This window comes from Lepidothrix coronata, unplaced genomic scaffold (genome assembly GCF_001604755.1).
Source record: "Lepidothrix coronata isolate B3197 unplaced genomic scaffold, Lepidothrix_coronata-1.0 Scaffold158, whole genome shotgun sequence".
NCBI lineage: Eukaryota > Metazoa > Chordata > Aves > Passeriformes > Pipridae > Lepidothrix > Lepidothrix coronata.
In genome coordinates, this window is record NW_016690338.1 from 521,678 (window position 1) to 541,240 (window position 19,563).

Consider the following 19,563-nt stretch of genomic DNA (forward strand, 5'->3'; position numbering starts at 1 on the left):
ATGTTTTATCAATATATGTGTATGTAGACATACACATGTGTATAAATATATATATATTGTATATTATGTACATTTATTTTAAACTACAATACGTTTCCTATTTTTCCAAGTTCAGCTAAAAATGTCTCTACAAAACTACAGAGTTGACTAGTAACCAGTTATGGCCATCATGAAAGGCATTGTATCAATGAACTTTACATTTTATCGGAAACATTTGTACCAATTTGTTACATGTGCAAATGCAATAAGAAAAAAAGGTAGAAATTACTGTGTTAACTAACAGATTTGCAACATCACTTCTCAGTTAATGAGCAGTGGCACTAGGATGGTAAGATTAAATCCATTTACCACGTTTTTCTGTGCCACCATGGGGTAAATCCTGGTTTTGACAGTAGTTTAAAACAAAATTTAAAAAAAAACCCTCAGACAAAGTTATGTGTGCAGTATGTAGTCTGTGCACATTCATGAATACAGGTTCTCAAACAATCATATGTATATAATGTGTATATAGACTGTTACAGATCACAGTGGCCATTTGAGGTCTCCTCTATTCACGTAGTTTTGGTTTCTCCAGTACATTTGTATCCAAGTCCACAAGATACAGTTTTTCAGGAACTGTAGAGATGAAGCAAGAAAATATTTTTGTGTAATATTTCTTTGGTACATGACTAAAATTCAAACAGCAGTATTTTTGAAAAATGTTGAGCATTACCAATGTAGGTTTCAAGATAGTAATTGCACCAAAAAGTAAAAAATTGAAAACAAATTAAAGGAAAACATGGAGGCTTGTGCTTTACATAAAAGTTGAACAAACACAAAAGTTGAATTATTGGTCACACAGAGATAAACTAATGGTATTGTAAAAGATAAATTTTCAATTGTATGGGTAATACTTACTAGTCCTTTATTTTGCAAGATACTGAATGAGCACAGGAGTGGTGGGATTTGTGTGAGAATTTAAGCAGTGACATAAAGACACGTGCATTGCATCGCTTTCTGCTTCCTGCAGGTCATGTATTTCTTTTCGTTGCTCTGCTGGATTAACAAAATGTGATGACGTTTCTGCAGCGAGTGATTCCAAGCCAGCCCCTCATGCTGGTTCAGGTGCTCGCTGGGGGACAGGCAGGGTTCTCAGCAGGAAGAGGTATGTCCAGGTTACTATTCCTCTGTCCCTTGCAGGCACTGGTTATGCTTCTGGGTACTGTTGGCAGGAGCTTCAGTGACCACTTGAAATGTTGCTGCTCCAGCTCCCAGTCAGTGGCAAATTAGCTGGACTGGTGAAACAGCCAGTCTGATGAGTTACAGGCTGGGAGTGGGCAGCCATCCTCTATGGCCAAAGCCCCAGTCAGAGCATTACTGATTCGAGTATCTCAGGCAGATGCTGGTACATACCCTGTTCTGCACCTTTTCCTTTGACTTCCCTGAGTTCTAGTAAAATGGCTTAGCTGTCTCTGTCTTGTGCTGTTGCTTATGAAATGGCTATCTATCTCTGTGGTAATTATTTTACAATAGAAACATGTTATGTTTCTGTGTCAGAGAGCTGGAGCGCAGTCATCTCTGTGAATTCATGTGGAGACTTGGCCTTTCCAGACTGAATTATACAATCAAAGTTACAATAAAAAGAGGAAAAATGTTGATCTTCATCCTACATCTCATGTTGCAGAACAATTTGCACAGTGGGAAATAAGAGCAGAACACTGATAAGCTGTGGATTAACGTTCCTCGGCTTTTAATACATTTGCAAAATTGTGTTAACTTGTCTTGAGCTTTCCTTTTTCAGAATTAACAGGAAACACTCCAGGTTTTTCCCTCACTGCTTTAAGCAGGCTCTCATGCTTACCAAGCCATGGACTCGATGGACAAAGCTCTGCATTTCTCAGCCAGTGCCTGAGGCCACTTGGGTGCACCAGTGGGTTCCCAAGGCATGGAGCAGTCCTGCTCCCCATCCCCCTGGCGCAGCCATTCCAGGCAGGAGGGCTCAGTTCCCTGCTTGTTAGATAGAGCCACCCTGAGTGAGAGGATTGGGTAAGTAACAGAGAAGTCTTTTGTTTTCTACTCATTTTGCTGCTAAATATTTCTTTTGAGCAGGAGATTTATATCTGGCTCTCGCTTAGTGTTTCGCCAAATCTGCAGCCAGAGAGGAGCAGCCTGAGACGGAGGGTTAGCTGATGAATGCAGCTGATTCAGGGCAGGCCACAGCACATGAACAGAAACCTTTTGAAGGCAGGAGTGCCTGCTTTTGTGGGATGGCGCCTCATGCTTAAAAAGACGGGAGAAAGGATGCTTTCAGGCCCAGGCACCAGAATTGTCAGGCATACTTTCGTGTTGGGCTGCAAGGTGGCAACGGGAATCGAGCATCCTGCAGCTCGAGCATCCCAACCCCACTGCCAGCATCCTCAGTGAAGTGTGGGACAGTGTAGAGAATGGCGTGGCAGCAGTATTGGCTCTGTCTCTCACTGAGGTTTTGTCGTTGTGGCACGGTTGGCACAGGGTTGAGTGCAGCTGGTTGTTACCTGAGGATAATTGCAGGATTAGTCTACTTGAAGGCCATGCATACGTATATAAGTGTGTATACGAGAGTGTTGCACAGGCATTTTTATTACAACCTCTGTATAGTTCATTGGAACAAGGAAGTCTAAACACAAACAAGTCTAAACATGATTTTAATGTGGGACTAGTACTAAGCCATTTTTAAAAACTGCAGTTTGAAGCTACATAAAAGAGTAAATAAAACAGCAGACCTATACCAGTAAGATAAAGCATGATTTAGATCAGTAAGCTGGAATGGGAGAGAAAGAGGACATGTTGAAAATCTTATGGGTAATGTATACCCATCCTGAATACAATAGCATGGTGTGGATATGAGGGAATCAAAGGGCAGAAAACACCAGAGCTGTGGCTGCTGCCATTTCCCTTTCAGTTGCCCTATAGAGGGACTGAAGGATGAGGAAGTGTGTCCATGAAACACCACTTCTAAGTATTTTGGTTTCCAAGTGAAAGACTCTTCAGAGAGAAGAGTATGAAACATCTTAAGATGATTCAAGCAGAAATAAACCAGCATGCAGGTTTTATAATGTGTAGCGAGGAGGCACTACATAGTTTCCTGTTTTTGAGTAACTGACAGGTTTGAATTAAGGAAACATCACATAAATATTAAACACAAGACAAAATTATCCCAATTTTGGTATCAAATTGGCATTTCTCAAATACCAGCTAAACCATAATATGTTAGGATTCCTTTCTCCCATTCATGTTTGGTTTTTTACTAGAATTCAACTGCAGCAAGCCATCTTTTTTTGAGGGAGCAAGCTCCTGTGGAGGGGATACAGTGCAGAGCAGGCTGTGGGGGCTTGTGGCAGAGTACCAGGTGGAATGAAGAACTCCCGATTTATTCTGTGCTCTGCAACACACTGTATATCAGCCTGACAGCATCATGAAACAAGGCAGAATTGTCAGCTTAGCAGCAAACTTGGTCCAAGTGTGGTCGCAAGCTGTGGCAGCCCTGCAGAGCAGCAGAAGGGCATGGGATGCAGGGTAGCCCTGGCTCCGAGCTCAGGCTCAGACAGCCTGTGTGGATTTTCTTTGGAGAGCCAAGTTCAATTGTCAGTGCATAGATGCAATCCTCAGCAAAACCATTGCCAGACTTCTCAGTAATTGGCACCTTCTGAACAAAAAGGCTAAAGACAAATATGAGGGCAGAGCTTTAAGCTCAGCTTGGAGCGTGGACTTGCACAGAAGGGCATTTTGGCCACAGATCGTGGAAATTAATTGTACAGTTAGTGGGCTTCAGTCTCAGCATTTCATAGTCACAGTATACACTCTATCTTAGAACAAAGAATGGCAGTATATTTCTAGGTCGTCTTTTGCCTGTAATCCTGAGGGGAAAGTTTTCCTTAGTATTAGCAAGCCTTGTCACTGCTCAAATCAATTTATTGGTTTTATCTCATTATTTTCTATTATTCCTAGTTCAGTGTCTTCAGACATTTCCTTATTTTCTTCTGAAGGCTCCTGCTAGGCTCATTTTGTCTGTTGGCATTTTGAGAAGGAAAATGTAATCGTCATGATGACTGAACGTCAAGTAACGTGATTAAAAAGTAGCTTACAACAAAACTCTTCTTTGATGGAGTGTTTTTTACTTCTCATTTGGTAAGCTGAAAAGGAGACTCAAAAAGTAGAAGGAATTGGGGAGTGTCTTTATTTAAAATCAAGAATTAATTGAGTTAATTTAAGTTCATTTCTTAACTCCAGCCACCTTGTTACTTTCTAGTGATCTGTGAGACCATGACCCAAACTTTTACAGCAAAGTCAGCACTGCATCCCCAGAGCAGCACAGAATAGTTTGAAGTATGTAGGCTTCATATATTTCACAACTGAATGTATAACAATGGGTTTGAGAGCCTGATCACCAGGGGCAGTCCATTTTGTTTAAAATCCATCTGGACAAGAGCAGCCTGGTCCAGTGTCGAAGGTGGCCCTGCTTTGAGCGGAGGGGGACTTAACAAGATAACTGGCTGCAATCCCCTTCCTGCCTAAATTGTTCTCTGATTCAACCAGGAACATAGAGGGGTCCCTTCATCTTAAAGGACTTAAGATTGCTTGCCTGTTTTTTAGGGTTTAGGTTCAGGGTTGGGAGATAGTGCCTAATAGGGGTCTACAATGTAGACGTGTGAGCAAACATCTGAGCTGCACAGATTGTTTTGCTGATGACAAAATGTTCATATTGCAGAACCAGCTGTACATTACCCTCCCACCCTCTGGGAGCCCACAACAAGGACAAAGCAAAAATAAGTTATTGTATTTGCAGATGAAGTATTTGAGTACTGTTCAGCACTTTTCCCATTAACTCTCTAAGCAAAACCACCTGAAAACAGCAAGCAATTGCACCTATTACCTGCTTCCTCCCATCTCTCTTTCTGTGCATCATTCAGTGCTTAAAAAAAAAGCTACCCTTTCTCGTAACTCCTTTCTGTAATCAAGGTAATGCAAAGTCAAAACTTATATTTATGTAATAAAATGGCTTGGCCTATCTGCAAATGAGAGCATATAAATGCTCTCTTAGGAAAGGATGTATTTCAAAATTGGAACAGCAGCTTTATCCATAATTCAGCAAAAAAACTCACAACAGAAATGCAAAGAAAAAATTGCAGAACTGAAAAAAAAGAAAATTGATTGCATTACCTTTTAATGAGAATACTGCCTGGGTGGAAAGTAAGGTGTATGTACACATGCAGAAAACAGCAGAGCCTGGAACTAATGTTCATTACTCAACTTTGTAGTTTACTCTCCAAAGCAGCGCTAATGTTACTCTGCTTTTGTGTGCTATTATGATGAACAAAAAAAATCCCTCCTGAGCTATAACAAAACAACTGGAAGGCTACAGGCAGCAAATTTACTGGTTACTTAGACCAACTGATTTTATCTTCAGACTTTGCAAGCACCACAACATTGCAAAAGCAAAAACTCCATAAAAGTTAAAGGGACCTATTTTTGTAGATGACATACCCTTACTTATTACCATCAACAAGTTTTTCACTTCACTTACTTAAGGTTTAAGAAAAATACCTGCAGTATCTAGTATATTTTTAAAAAGCAAACGCACAAGATGCGAAACTCAACCTGTGTTTTCAAACTGGGCAGAAATGGCCCCTACCATTACAAAGGCAAGCAAGCTCAAATCCTGGTGCTTTGGCAGCACAGCCTAGCAGCATTCCCAAGCTTGAGAAAGCCTTGTTTGGTCTATATGGGACAGAAAGCTTCTGGGAGTGCCTAAGGAGGAGCACATGTGAGTGTAGAGGAGTGAGTGTGTGTATGGGGAGAGAGACAGACGGCTGCAAATGAAGGAGTTGAAACATCTTTTGCAAGCACCCTGCCCTATGTTACCCTGCAAGGACCACACTGGTGGGCAGAGAGAACCATAAGCCCATTCTATTATCATCTTTAGTGAAAGGTTCACTTTAGTGAGAGGTTATCAGGCAGTCTTGTTAGTTACTAGATAAAGACAAACTTTACCGTGCAAACTGTCTCAGCTTTTGCAATGGAGAAGCCAGTATCACACACGCTGCTCTCTCCGTCTTTGCATACTTGAGCAGGGCCTGCCACAAGGTCACTCCAGAAGGAAACTACAAAGGTTGAGCAAAACCTAAAGTGCAGAGCAGCAGATGAGGACTATTTTGTCTTCACAGCAGGAAATTATGATGGAGGAGAACCAAACTGTGTAGATATAACTCCTAGGAAGTCTCTTAAAAGAGATGGAGTTTCTGAACAAAGACAGCTTTGACCACATCATGCAAGGTCAGACTCCACCATTAATAACATAAGACTACAAAGATAGAAGGTTCTCCAATCTCAGAGGGGTGCTATAAGGATAACATTCACTAATGTTGGTGACGGATGCTTGGATAATACAGGGAACAGTGTCACAGAAATGCCTAAAAATTAGAATATTTGCATGTTCTAATTGTGCCTTTGGGTTCTCTAAAATTGACTTGTTTTTAGTTTTATGGAAATACTTTTATAATTGGGAGCGAGGAGTAGTGTCTGGAAGCAAGATCCTAAAAAAAAGCAGCCCAAAATCTGAAAACTCTTGCTTAGTAAAGAGGGGAAAGGAAGTTTGGGAGCCTTATCTTTTCCTGACGTGGCCCTCTGACCATGGATTATTCTGCAGGACAACATCTTGTTCTCAGCAGGCTTACAATGCTGAAAGAGGCAAGAGCAGTAACTGGCCACACTTCGCTGAAGTTGCATTGGGATTAAGGTCAATTCTCTATAGAAAAATTCTCTACAGAAAAGGCCTCATTTTTCAGTTTGCTTCTGTAATTTGAAGGTAATCTGAGAACTAGGGAAATACATATTTCACCTGAGAGGTATCACTTGGTTTTCATGTCTTTCAGAATATCTTTCAGCATCAGATTCAAATTCTTTTAGTAAGATAAAGCTGTTTTTATGCAAAGCAGTGTGCCTAATAGCCATCCTCAACTACTTAAACAAGTCAATTTTGCAAGGACTGTAGGTGTCAAGCCAGAGCACTGTTTGGAACTACAGTACAGGGATCCTAGATTTTAAATGAAATGTTACCTCATGCATCATCTTCTGTCATACTTGTAGAATTCCAGTTGATTTCTGTCAAAATAAATGTTGCTTTCTGTAATTTGTACACATGCTATAGCTACTGGTTTGGGTTTTTTTTTTACTGACCATTTTTTTACTGATCATTTAAAGCTTTGCTTTAAACATGTGGGTTTTCTTTAAACTCTAAAGAAACCAATGAAGGTTACAACTTTGTACATTTTTTAAATCACTGCTAAGGTCAGAAGTATAAAAGTATGTGTCACATTAAAATTGAGTGCTCTTTATGTATTTAGCAGAGATGTATGTTTTTGCATTGTTAAAAAGAATGATCTATGCTTTCTTTGAGGGGGATCTGTGCTCCAATATTGTCCAATAGCTTTCATATTCTAATTACTTTAATTAAAGTTCTAACAGTTTGCATATGATTAATGATTCTGATTGCTTCTGTTTTATTAATTCTGATAATCTGACATGGTCTAAAATGCTCTTCTCATTTGGAACAAGCAAAATATACTTCCTGGTGAGAAATTAATCCAACACGCAAATTGTTTTTGAACGATGAGCATGATGCTGCCAACTGCAAGGTCTTAACTTGAAGTTAATGAAAACCAAAAGTATCCATAAAATGATACAAGACAAGCTCTTTATTTCTACAAAACTTCCAAGTGTCGTTGATATGGAAATACCATGGTCAGAATACTTTTTCCATACTAAATCAAATACTTTTATAATTCCTGTTAAATAAATACTTAGTATTAAAAGGAGAGCATTATTCTCACCAGGCCAAAGCAATGTCATGAGAAGATGCTTTATCCATCCATCTGGCAAGTCACCAAAGCTGTTCTTATGAAGCTGCAAAAACATTCCTAATCAAAGACGTTTTATTTTGAACATGTTCTCCCAAGTGACCAAATCTGAGCCACCCAGGGCTAGCCAGAAGACTGACTATGGGATCACAGCTTTTAATGTCTCTCCTGATTTGACACTTGAGCAGCCACTGTTTTTAAAATGGCCTTGGAGAGGTACGATGGTTGGGCTTTGCTCACAGTTTCCTCATGACCCCCCTGGGACCCTGCTGCCTCAGCTCTCCTCATGCTGGCCCACAGCACAGACGCAGACTATGCTCTCAGAGAGAAGCCCAACTTCTCCAGCCCACAAAATGACCTCCTCTCATACTGCTTTCAGTTTCAGGCAGCCTTAGGGATTCCCCACCTCTTGTCAGCCCATCAATTCCTTCCTGTTTCCTCTTGTCTCCTCTCCTTGGGGCTCCATGACCACCTTCCCATCCCACTGGCATCTGTGGCCACATCCCCAGTGCAGTGCAGGGGTTGGCAGTTTCCTGGCCTCTGCAGGATGTGTCCCATCTTCCCTTTGATAGCGCTGGGAACAGGAGCTCTGTTTCTCCTGGACTTCAGTGCAGGGCTGTCCAGGGGACCTTTCGGAGAACTTGAACTGGCTGTGGCTCTTGCCATGTCCAGCTCCCCCTTCTCGATCTCCAGCCATGGCTAGAGAAAGGATCAGCTTATCTCTGGTCACATTCCTGCCCGAGACTGGGAATGCTGAGTGGTGCAGGGAATATAATTAGGTCATCTACACCAGCAGAGGATAACTCCCTTCATCGCCCACAGGCACACACTCATTAGCTGCTGGCACCCGCCACTGCTGTCCCATGGCCACTTGCACAGAGCGTGCCCTGACCTTGTCCAAGCTCTCCATGCCCAGAGCACTGGCCTGGCAGGAGGCCATGCTAAAAAAAAAAAAAATGGAAAAAAAAAAAAGAGGCTCCGTTAGGGCTCAGAAAAAGATACTGCCCTTGTGCCTGACGGCCCTCCATGCCTGCTTATGAGGGCAGGGCCAAGGAAGCCAACATCCCCATGGTTTGGAAAGCCAGAGCCTGTTTGGAAACAGGTTTGAGAATTTCTGCTGCACTGCTTTGTTTTGAGCAGACTGAGCAAGGCCAAACGATGCAAACAGTCATGTGGCAGTGATTTTGACTTCTCTTAAACTACCTTGTAGTCTTTACTTTGCTCTTCCTAAGCAAGAAAGGGTCTGATCCAAAGCAGGTAAGAAGTAATACATGCAGTATGATGTCAAATAGCATTATTAATTCACCTTCTTAACCCATAGTCTTGAAAGTCTCCCTCCCTCCCATCAGCAGCCCCTCCTCTGATTTTTCCTCCATCAGTAACGATGACAATTAGCTCTTGCATCAACAACATATACTGAAATATAATCCAGTTTATTTCCCCAAAGGGCATGCAAAAACCTTAGATGAGAGAGTGCCCAATCCCACACAGAAACTCTCCCGTTTGTGGGTGGTGCTTCGTAGCATTTGCTTTTGTGTCCAATAATCATTTACAAAGTGGGGGAACATGGCTGTGCTGGAGGTTTATAGCATCCGTACTGGTGGGGGAAGATCTGTTCCATGCCAAGGAACAGAAAAGGGCTCTTTATCACAGACAGGTAAAAAAATACTGACACTAACAGAGGTATGGCACTAAGAGAGCAGAAGCCCTGCTGTTGCCTTTTGGCTGGGCTTGTCTGTAAATGACACTTCTGAGCAAGGTGTTGGATGATCACAGTGAATACTCTCCCAGTCCTTGTGACATGCAGGGAGGAAAACCAAGGCCTAGGAGTGGCTGCTGAGGAAGATACAACCCAGGAGAAAGTCAGGCAGTAATTATTAACTCTCTACACAGGCTGTTCTGTAGCTGTGAAAAATGGGCCTCCTCTAGGTGACATAAAAGGTGAAGAATCTTCCTGTGTCTCATGAGCAGAGAAACATTTTCCTGGCAGCTGGAGCCATGCTCCCAAAACTACAGCCAAAATAGATTGCTCTGTGCTCAGCTCACCTACCATGAATAAGTACTTAATTCATACGTCATCCAGTGCAGTATCTCTTTGAAGAATCAGGTGTTTTGGTGGCAAGCCCCACCAAGGTTAACACAGTCCCTGCAGTGCAACAGAACTGCCTTCACAACTGCAGATCTTACACCTTCTATCCTGGCTCCTCAAAGGAAATTTCACATCGTTATTTCCTTCACATTTTCCATGTTGTTGTTTTACATCTTCTCTTTGGGAAATCAGACACATCAGAATGAGCATCCATGGGACGGGGTGATGGGGGGACCTGGATCTTTCATCTGGGAGTCTTACAAACTGGTTGATTGTGGGAGCAATCACAGATTTGCTTTAAACAGCCCTAAGCGTTGCTTCGACTTATTTTTCTTTTTCACCTACTACCTCTAAAAATATTTTTTTTAATTGAAAGACGTTTTATGTTTGTAACGTGGTTTGATGAGACAAAACTCAGAACATCTGAGTGAAGAGAGCTCTAAAGAGGGCTCATCAGTAAATGAACACCATGGAACCACTTGATTGTCTAAAAGTAGCGTTAATATTAGATACTAAAAGCTAGTACATAAGTGCCATGTGCCAGTCCCCTGTGGTAATACCTGCAGGAGGTGGAGGAGGCCAGTGATGCTCCAGCTGGGTGTTTGCTGGGGATGATCTTAGGGGCCTGAATGGAAGATGAGGGTCTGAGGCTCACAGAAGGAGGCAGCTTGGCCTGCCACTGTGTACCTGCTATTTAACACAAGGGAAATAAACTGTTAACTCCCTGAAGTTTGGTAGGTTTCCTGCTGGTTTCGTTGTAAAACCCCTCCTTCCCTCTTTGTTGTCAACCCTATTAGCCAAACAGCATAACAAGAGCCCAGAGAAGAAATTTTATTGATTCTTCTGCCCACCTCCACCCCTCAACACCATAAATTCAAAAGAGATACTCAGGTGATAGAAACTTCTCTTAGCTGTTGCTTGCTGGCTTCCTGAAGGGAATACAATCCTCCAAAATGCATGTGCACTCATGATGCAGTTCATTACACCCTGACACAGCAGCTGAACCTTGGCAGCAAGAGAGAAACCTGCCTAGAAGGGGCAGAAGCAGGATCTCACTCAGGTTCTTACTTTCAGCTCTTTAAGCAAAACACACAGATCTTCTGCTTTAAAACAAAGGCTAAAATGTTTGCAATACTGAAAAAAAACCCCAAAACAGTTTGTTCAAAGAAGGGGGCTCTGGAAAGAGTTTGAGTGAAATGGCCACACTTCACAGGTTTATGGCCCATTCTGTACATGCTTCTTGCTCAGCATAATTTATCATTTCTTTTACATTTCATGCAAAACCAAAAAAATCTTATGATGCAGAAAACATTCAGAAACATGAAACAGTAACAGTCCAGCAAGTGGTCCATCTCTAAATATATAGCCTATTATAGTTATATCCTGTAGTCTACCGATGCACTGTTTTACACTGAATACATCTTTCAGCTAGAAATAATTTTTGTCATCTCAGTAATTCAGTAACAATAGTATAAACAGCAATAGAAGGTTATTATCATGTTTATTCTGGTTTTTTTAGGCATATTAAATCTTTATAAACACCTATGGCTGGAATAGGTTTTTTCCACTCTATAATAAGGACAGTAAAAATAGAATATGCTTTGTGCACCTGCAAATGTCTGGAAACCAACAGGTTTATAAATTTTGAAAGTTATTTACTCTTGGACAATCTGACAATCCAACCTCACCACTTCTCACCATACATCATTTTTGACACTATATAGCCTTGTGTTTTTGAAGAGAGAGTAAATTATCCTGGAAACACTGCTCAGAATTCATGAGCATGTCTCAGATTCTAACTTTTACAGAATTATTCTGGCTGTGAAGACTCAAATGCTTCAATACATCACCTGAAGATTTGGTGATGAACCAAGACCAGATACTTCAGCAACCAAAGAGAGGACTTGCTACAAATCTCAATCCCTACCAGCAGATTCTTATTCAAGGTATAAACCAGATGAACTTCTTGATATTCAAAAAGATGAACATGTAAAGGAATGAAAATTCTCAAATTTCTTACCACTTAATTTCACAGTGTTCCACACATTTTTTAAATGTCTTTCATCTACCTCTGCATTATTAATTTTAACTAATATATTGTGTCATGCAGGTCTATAAAGGTAAAGCTGATGCTGCTAAACCGTGGTCTTCTGAGATTACTAGATCACAAGGCAAAAAGCATTTTAGTCACACGGTACTTCCTAAGCACGATCGGTGTTTATGTACCGTCACTGCGCCTTGCGTTTGCTGGAGCACCGAGGTGAAACGGCAAGTCAGCAGATGCCCTCGCTATGCCCTGGGAAGGGAGGGAGGGAAGGGCTCCGGATGCCACCAGCTGGGCAGCAGGGAGTCTGAGCTGTCCCCCGGCCTGCAGGGACACCTGGCGGCACAGGGAGAGGAGGGCAGGGCGAGCTCCCCCCGCGGGGGTCAGAGGGCCTCCGGGGCTCCTCTGCAGAGCCACTCAGAGACCGGGGCCAGTTGTAGGCTATAAGGGAACACTTCCAGCGAATGGTCTGTGAAATGCCACAAGACTGTTTCAGAAGGACAGTACTAGTTTCATCATTAATGTAGCCCTTTTTTTTTTTTTTTTTGAATTTGTGTGGGTGCACAACAGATTTAGCTAATAAAGGCAGTGTCTGAATTCTGTCCCATCCTGGCAAGCCACAAACACTTGAAGAATCATCTGATTCTAGAAAGGTAAAAGAGATGGGGGGGGAAGTACCTACTCTGTTCAGCCTATGTAATAACATAATTTCAATAAAATGAGTTTTTTTCAATTAAAAAAAAATTCTATTTGTCAGACTGAAAGCTTGACACTGAAGAGCATGTGCAGAGAGGCCAGCTACTCCAACACCTGCAGCAGCCACTGCTGCAATAGCCCAAAGGCAATATACCATGTCAAAGACCTGGTGCACAGGTGTCTAAAATCACCACCCCAAACCCCACAATTCCAAAAAGGGGGAAACTGGGCAAAGAATCCTCTGCAGGAGTCAGCTGGTGATCACATTCAGTATGCCCCTCCTTCCCAGCATGCTACAGCATTCTCCCAACATCCCTGACAAAACAATTTTTAGTCAGTACTGACTAGTTCTTTGATGGTTCAGTACATTTTGGGGTGGTTTTTTGCCATCTCATTGACTTAAATAGAAGCTATTAATAGAAGTAAAAGAACTCATCAGTACCTATCCAGAAATGAGTGCTCTGGGGAAAAGGGACTAGAGAGCCACCTTCCTTGAGAGGCCTGTACCATGCTGAACCTTCCCTGCTTCGCTTTCAGCTCTGTGGAATTAACAACATTTCCATTTCTGAGAGCTTAAAGTTCTCCTCAAAAAATTTATAAATGGACATATTCTTTGAATCTATCTGGCTTGAAGCACGTTAGTCAATGTCACAGCAAAAATATTCATTGCAGGAAGCTTCCAGAACATGCCACCCGTCATCTTCCACCATTACCAAAAAAGGGAGCATTCATGAAGTACATTTGGCCCTCTTCAGACATTCTTGGGCCTATCCTGCCAGCTAGTGTACTGGGAAAACAAATGGCAATTACGTCCAGAAGAAAACAAGATGCAGGGGCTACACAACCGACACTATTATATACGAGGGACGTGAGATGACAAATTGAGCCCTGCACTTGATGTGCAAAGCAAGAGCTCCTTATCACCCCTTCACTTAACACCTACAAAGGGATGTATGACCATGTCCACCATTCGTATGAGATAAAAGTTCTCACTTTGCTCTCCACTCTCGTTCACTAGTTTTTGATGAGAGGGCTGTTGCTGCCACACAAAAAGAAACTTGGCCAAGATTTGGTCAAGCTTTGACTCAACTATCTGAATAAAGTCACAGTCCTGAACCGAATACACCAGGTCCTGGAGTGAGCTCCCACAAAACACCATATCAGGCTTCCCAGAGCCATACTCAGTCTGAGCTTTGCTAAATTGCTGCTGCAGCACCACTTCAGCACATCTCTCTGCCAACAGCCAAATACTCCCACATGGTACAGCAATGCAACTTCTCCTTTCCTTCACACAAAGAACTTCTGCTGTACTCTTCTACCAAAGGAAAAGAAGCTGAAGGATAAGTATCCATTAACTTGATAACATGCTTCTTACTAAGAAACAGAATAAAGACAAAATAAAAGCTCTGTGTAGACAGCAACAGTTTTTAGTGAAAAATACACACTATATGTGACTTAAGTATCTTGTACCCCATCCTGCCTTCCGAGTTCAAGATACAAGTCAATTATGTGAATTATTTTCATACCTAATGGCTGCAAACTTGGCCTCTAAAAAGCCTCTGCTTTGGAGCTTTCGTCATACTTTCAGAGCCACTGCCCTAAATGTGTGACAACGTGGCCTTTTTCAAAGAGGTGTTAAATTTTAATCTCAAGAATATATCACAATTAGATAATTTCAGTTATTTAAATGATAACTTCAACTTTTTTATCAGGGTTAAGTGAGTTGCAAAAGCTGATTTATTTTTCTTTCCTCTTCAGCTTTTCTTGGACAACAGCAATTCAGGGATTATTTGCTTTTGCTGCCCACGTACAAGCAGCAAAGCCAATAATTACTTCTTTTACATAGGTTAGTGTGCTTTGCAGTGTTCAAGAACAAACTAACTTTTTAACATGGATTTCAAAATGAAAACATCAAAAAAACATATAAAGCAAGACAGAGAATGGGCCATAAAACAAGAAACAAAATACTGGCAGATTAATTTATTAAGTTTATTTCTATTCCCTTGTAGCTCCCAGAAATGTTCAGTAACAAAGTAGTTGTTTTAAAAGGCAAAGACAACATGACAAATATAACACTGAGTACATGATAAACCTCATTAACTTGTGTATAAAACACATTTTAGAACATAGTGAATACATCTTCTCATTTTGTAATTACCTTTCACCATAATAGTTAAATTAATTTCACATAGAACAAAGCAGAAAACTTTTGCACACCATCTCCTCCAGAATATTCAAATGAATAGTTTTTATCATCTTATCCTGTTTATATAAGGCGGCCTTCTAAGAGAAGCCAAGTGAACTGCCTATGACCAGCATTTCAGTTAAATCAGCTTTCACTCTCTTGTTTCAAGAGTCCTCTGTAGGGCATATTTCCACTTTAACCTAAAAGCTGAATGCTTCATTATTTAATGATTTTTAAAGGTTTTTTTAGCACTCCCAGCATCTGATACATGCTGTATTCTTTCAGTTTAAAGCATAATGAATAATTGTAAGCAGAAAGAGAACCTCCCACATCTCCACTCTTGGGAGGAGTAAGCTGCACCAGAAGTTTATTTCCATCTACTGCACTCCCTGGACAAATTAAAATCCTCATGATCTCCACAGCAGCTGCCAGTGAGGTTTAACATTACTGGAACAATAATGTGAACAGACATGGAAGTTGACAGGTATGTGGTTATCTCTTATCAGCTATCACAACTTGAGCAGGAATTCTGTGACCCACTATTAAACTTTTATACTCCTTTATTACATTTGCCATGTTCCTCTCCAGGGGTTGTCTGTTACACTGAAAATGAGTGTAACAGACAACTGGCTTCTAAATATGAGATGCTCATGTAGAAAAAATAAACCCAAAGCATTAAAAAACTTTAAGTAACATCTCTCTTATAGCATAAATCGTGGCAGGCATTAAATTCCAACTGCAAAAGAATTATATACCTTCCCAAGATCCAAGATTTCTATAATTGCTTCTAAGCACCATTAAAAATACCAGCCAGGACATTACCTCCTTAATTTCTTACCTCAGAGCCTCACTATCCTTCTTAAAAGAAATAAATCTATAGTTTTTTCAGAGTAAGCCCTCAAAAAAAAAAAAAGGACTACAGAAGTTACTTTTCCTTTTTCCTTTCTAAATGGACAATAAAAGCCATGCTTGCAAAACATTTACTATTTAAGATAATACCTATTTGATATTTCTTTTCAAATGTCAACTTCCAAAACACAGATTTCAAGTTGTTGTAGATTTAATAGTGTGGATTTTGTCACTGTCCCATTTCAAAACAGCCCTGGAAACCTCAATAAGCAGCACATATTTGTCTGCCAAAAATCACTTGTTTATAGCATTGTCTCTTGGCACATTCTGACTGGAATATTATAGTGTCTGTCATCTTCAGTTATGAGAGTCACCACAGGCCAATCCTCCTCCGGGTCATTGGGATAAAGTGTGATGAATTCATCAGTGCTATATTTATAGAGCCGATACACTTGGATGGTATACTGCAGAGCATAAGCAAGAAGAAACATTTCCACCTACATTGCAAAAAAACAAATATATGTGTAAAATTAAACGTACTTTTTACGAGATTTTTCTCATAAAACTACAAAAGTAATACCTATCAGATGTAATTTTTCAAAGGAAAAAATTATGAAGTGAGAATGCATTCACATGAACATCTCTACTTCAGTATCTCAATCATTTATCTCTATGATAACATGCACTTAAACATGAAGCTCTTCAGACCCACAGTGGCATAGCAGGATATTAATCCTAAAGAAAGCTACTTTACACAGAGAATCCGAACTTCCCTTCCACCACAAACAAGCAGGAAAGATGTTCTCTTGTATCAGTATTCATCCTGTTAATTCACTAAACCAGGGAACAGCAGGTTTCAAGCAATGATCATTTCACTCTTAGAGGACACTCTGAACTCTCCAGCCAAATAAAAAGTAAATGGAAAGCCCTTACAACCTGTTGACAGAAGGAATTCAGAGAAAGAAGTTGAAAAAAATCTTCTATCTTGTCTACTACAGTGGCAAGCATACCCTGTTCTAAATAATAATTTACAAAGAATATTGCTGAAATAAACAAATCTAGTCAGCACAAAAATAGGTGATATAACTTCTTGAATAAACTGAGCAGCAAAAAAGTCACCAATGAATCACTTAATTTAAGAGTAGCAGCAAACTGTCTCATCTATACTACAGTTGTCAGATTTTTAAGACAATAAACAGAAACAAAACATAATACTTCCATGCTTCTACTGTCTATAATTAAGTAGTGAATTTAAGTGCAGTATCCCACTTGCAAAGTATTCAATGGGATTTTTTTAAAATGGATGTTTCTAAAATCTTTCAGACTATTCAGCTTATTAACTACTGCACTTTGGTTTGGGGTTTTTTTGTGATATGTGTACCATTTATGCCACGTATAACACTAATTGTCATTAGCTTATCAGAATTCACCACATATATGTGCTACATGTGACCTTCTCTTCATAATTTCAGTATCAGCTTTTATGATGATATTTTTTAAAAACCTAACAGTTAAGAGATTGATACAGTGTTCTATTAACAGAAAACCCTATTTCCAAAGAATGGTACCTGTCACCTGCCAGACAAAATCCAGCATTTAAAAGGAGGGTCTTTACCAACCCTCACTCCAAGCAAGCAGTTCTAATACACTGTTCCCAACAAAAGACCAGACACTACACCATTCCATTTAGCCAGCCCAACAAAAGCCGGGTGATTTCTTAAACCACTTGAAACTAAAATGTTCAAAACAGGAAAATAACACGATGAGAACAATCTCTCCTTACTTGTTCAAGGCCTCCAGTGTGACCAATATGATTCAAGTGATTATGCATTAGCTGACAAGGGTTGCTAGATGTATCCCGTGCAAACAGTAACCAGGAGAAGACAGGCACTCTCCTTCCATTTTTATCATCGTTGTATAATTCAATTGCAGTATTAAGCATCAAAAACTTCAGCGCTTCATAGAGACTGTATTCTTCCTCTTCATTTTTAAACAATTTATCACAAGCTTCTTGTTTTTCAATGGGATCCTTGATTTCACTTATATTCCTCCACTAAAAAAAAACAAACCATCACACAACAAATTAATAGCCGTCACTGTGCAAGAGCTGCAAAAAGCACTTGTGATTTGTCAGATGCTCAGTACAGGCATTCAGAATTTAATTTACAAAGGGCTTTGTGCCTTTTTAGAAACAAACAAGAATATTTCCACAATTGTAGCCTTATCAAGGTCAGGCTCAGTTAGTCTGATTTTGTTTTAATTGGTCCTTAAGCAAAGTAAAAGCAGGGTATGCTGGAAATTGTTGCAAGATGACTGAAAAAATACTGTCATGGGACAATAAACAGTAAGATAATGGCCTTTTTGTTTCTGTACCATAAATCGTACATAATTAATATTCTTTATATTCCTGTTACTCAGAATACATATTTCAGTCCAGCCCTCAAACTGCTTGAATGCAGCCTTTAAAATACTCTTAAAAACCTTCATAAAAAGACAATATGCATTCACAGTAAGACAGGAACAGCTGAAGTTTTTTCAATAGGTTCCAGAGTTCCTAGAGGGAGAAGGCATGGGGCTAGGTAATACAGAATCAACACTGAAAGAGCACAACCATGTTCCTGTGATGCTAACCTAGAATAAAAGCATATAAAAATGGAAGAAAACCTACTCCTTTGATATTACTTCAGTTTTGTTCTGTATTTTTCTTTCCTTGACCTGTTCCAGATAGCAACAGGATTTATCCATAGTATATATCATTCCTTCAAATAAATATAAGAAATAATAGAGGCAAAAAGTTACTCTGATACGTTGATTTCTTCATTAAAACCTGTCTAACAGTTTTCTGCAGAGCTGCTTGCACATTATTTCCAGCATCGGGCTATCGCAAGCAGTGAAAGATCACACATCTCTCACATATCTGAACAGACATTCTTTACTTGACTTTTTTGCAGTATACATACAGAAAAGTGACTTTCACTCCTGAAAGCATCCTTATGCTAAATTCACCACATTCAAAAATCTTTGACATTTTTTTTATTTGTAAATGACCAAGAATAAAAAAAAATACTTTTCCAACCTTTTTCCTTAGAAGTATTAAATATTCTTTAATTTCATCACTTATTTCTCCCATCTTCTTGCCCAGTTTCTGTTTTAGCTGCCACTGCTTGATCCAGTCATACTTGTTCAGCAAGTTTTCAGGAAGCTGGAAGTTGAGGGAAGGGAGCTTAAGTCAAAAGTCTGGAAAGGGAAAGCCACTAACTTGCATATTTTACTTTTTTTCTAACATTTTGCACCTGAAAAAAATCCCTCATATGTTCTTTTGAATAGATGTCACAGTAAGATGATCATAACCAAACACAACTGTCTCTTTATATTTTTTGGGTAACAGTCAGAATATTGGTCTATTGCTATTTACAGATCAACAAAACACCTAAGCACTGGAAAAATTAATCACCAAGTTACTCGTGCCTTTTTTTATTTTTTTTAATTAAAACAACCTCCCACCAAGAGATAGATGACAGCAACTGTCTTTCAAAGTGTCCCTAAACCAGCAGAAGAGACGACGACGTCCACCACATAATCCAGAAGTCTTGGTGGACTGCAAACTACTTTGTCCAGGACACACAAATTACATTTCCTTTTCAGAGAGCATAATTCAAGCACTCTATGACAGGGTTTTTATTAAAGAAGAAAATAACCTGGGAATTAGTTGATGCATCAGATCATGTTTTAGCCTCAGAACTCCCTCTTTTACTGCTCGTGAGCTACACCTGTTAAGAGCTTTTACACTTCTCTTTAAGGACATCCTAGCAATTGCACGTCCAGT

General features: G+C 40.0%; 1 protein-coding gene across 2 annotated transcripts in view; it reads right to left on the reverse strand.

Annotated features, from left to right (window-relative positions):
- Positions 1–14,668: 14,668 nt before the first annotated feature.
- Positions 14,669–19,563, reverse strand: part of OTULIN (OTU deubiquitinase with linear linkage specificity) — a 12,304-nt gene continuing 7,409 nt past the window's right edge. For both annotated transcript variants that reach the window (XM_017829126.1, XM_017829127.1), the window contains exons 6-8: positions 18,814–18,939; positions 17,521–17,790; positions 14,669–16,234 (exon numbers count right to left, since the gene is read on the reverse strand). In XM_017829126.1, coding sequence (XP_017684615.1) covers positions 16,040–16,234; positions 17,521–17,790; positions 18,814–18,939 — 591 coding nt within the window. In that variant the 3' untranslated portion in view covers positions 14,669–16,039. The remainder of the gene's footprint in view (positions 16,235–17,520; positions 17,791–18,813; positions 18,940–19,563) is intronic.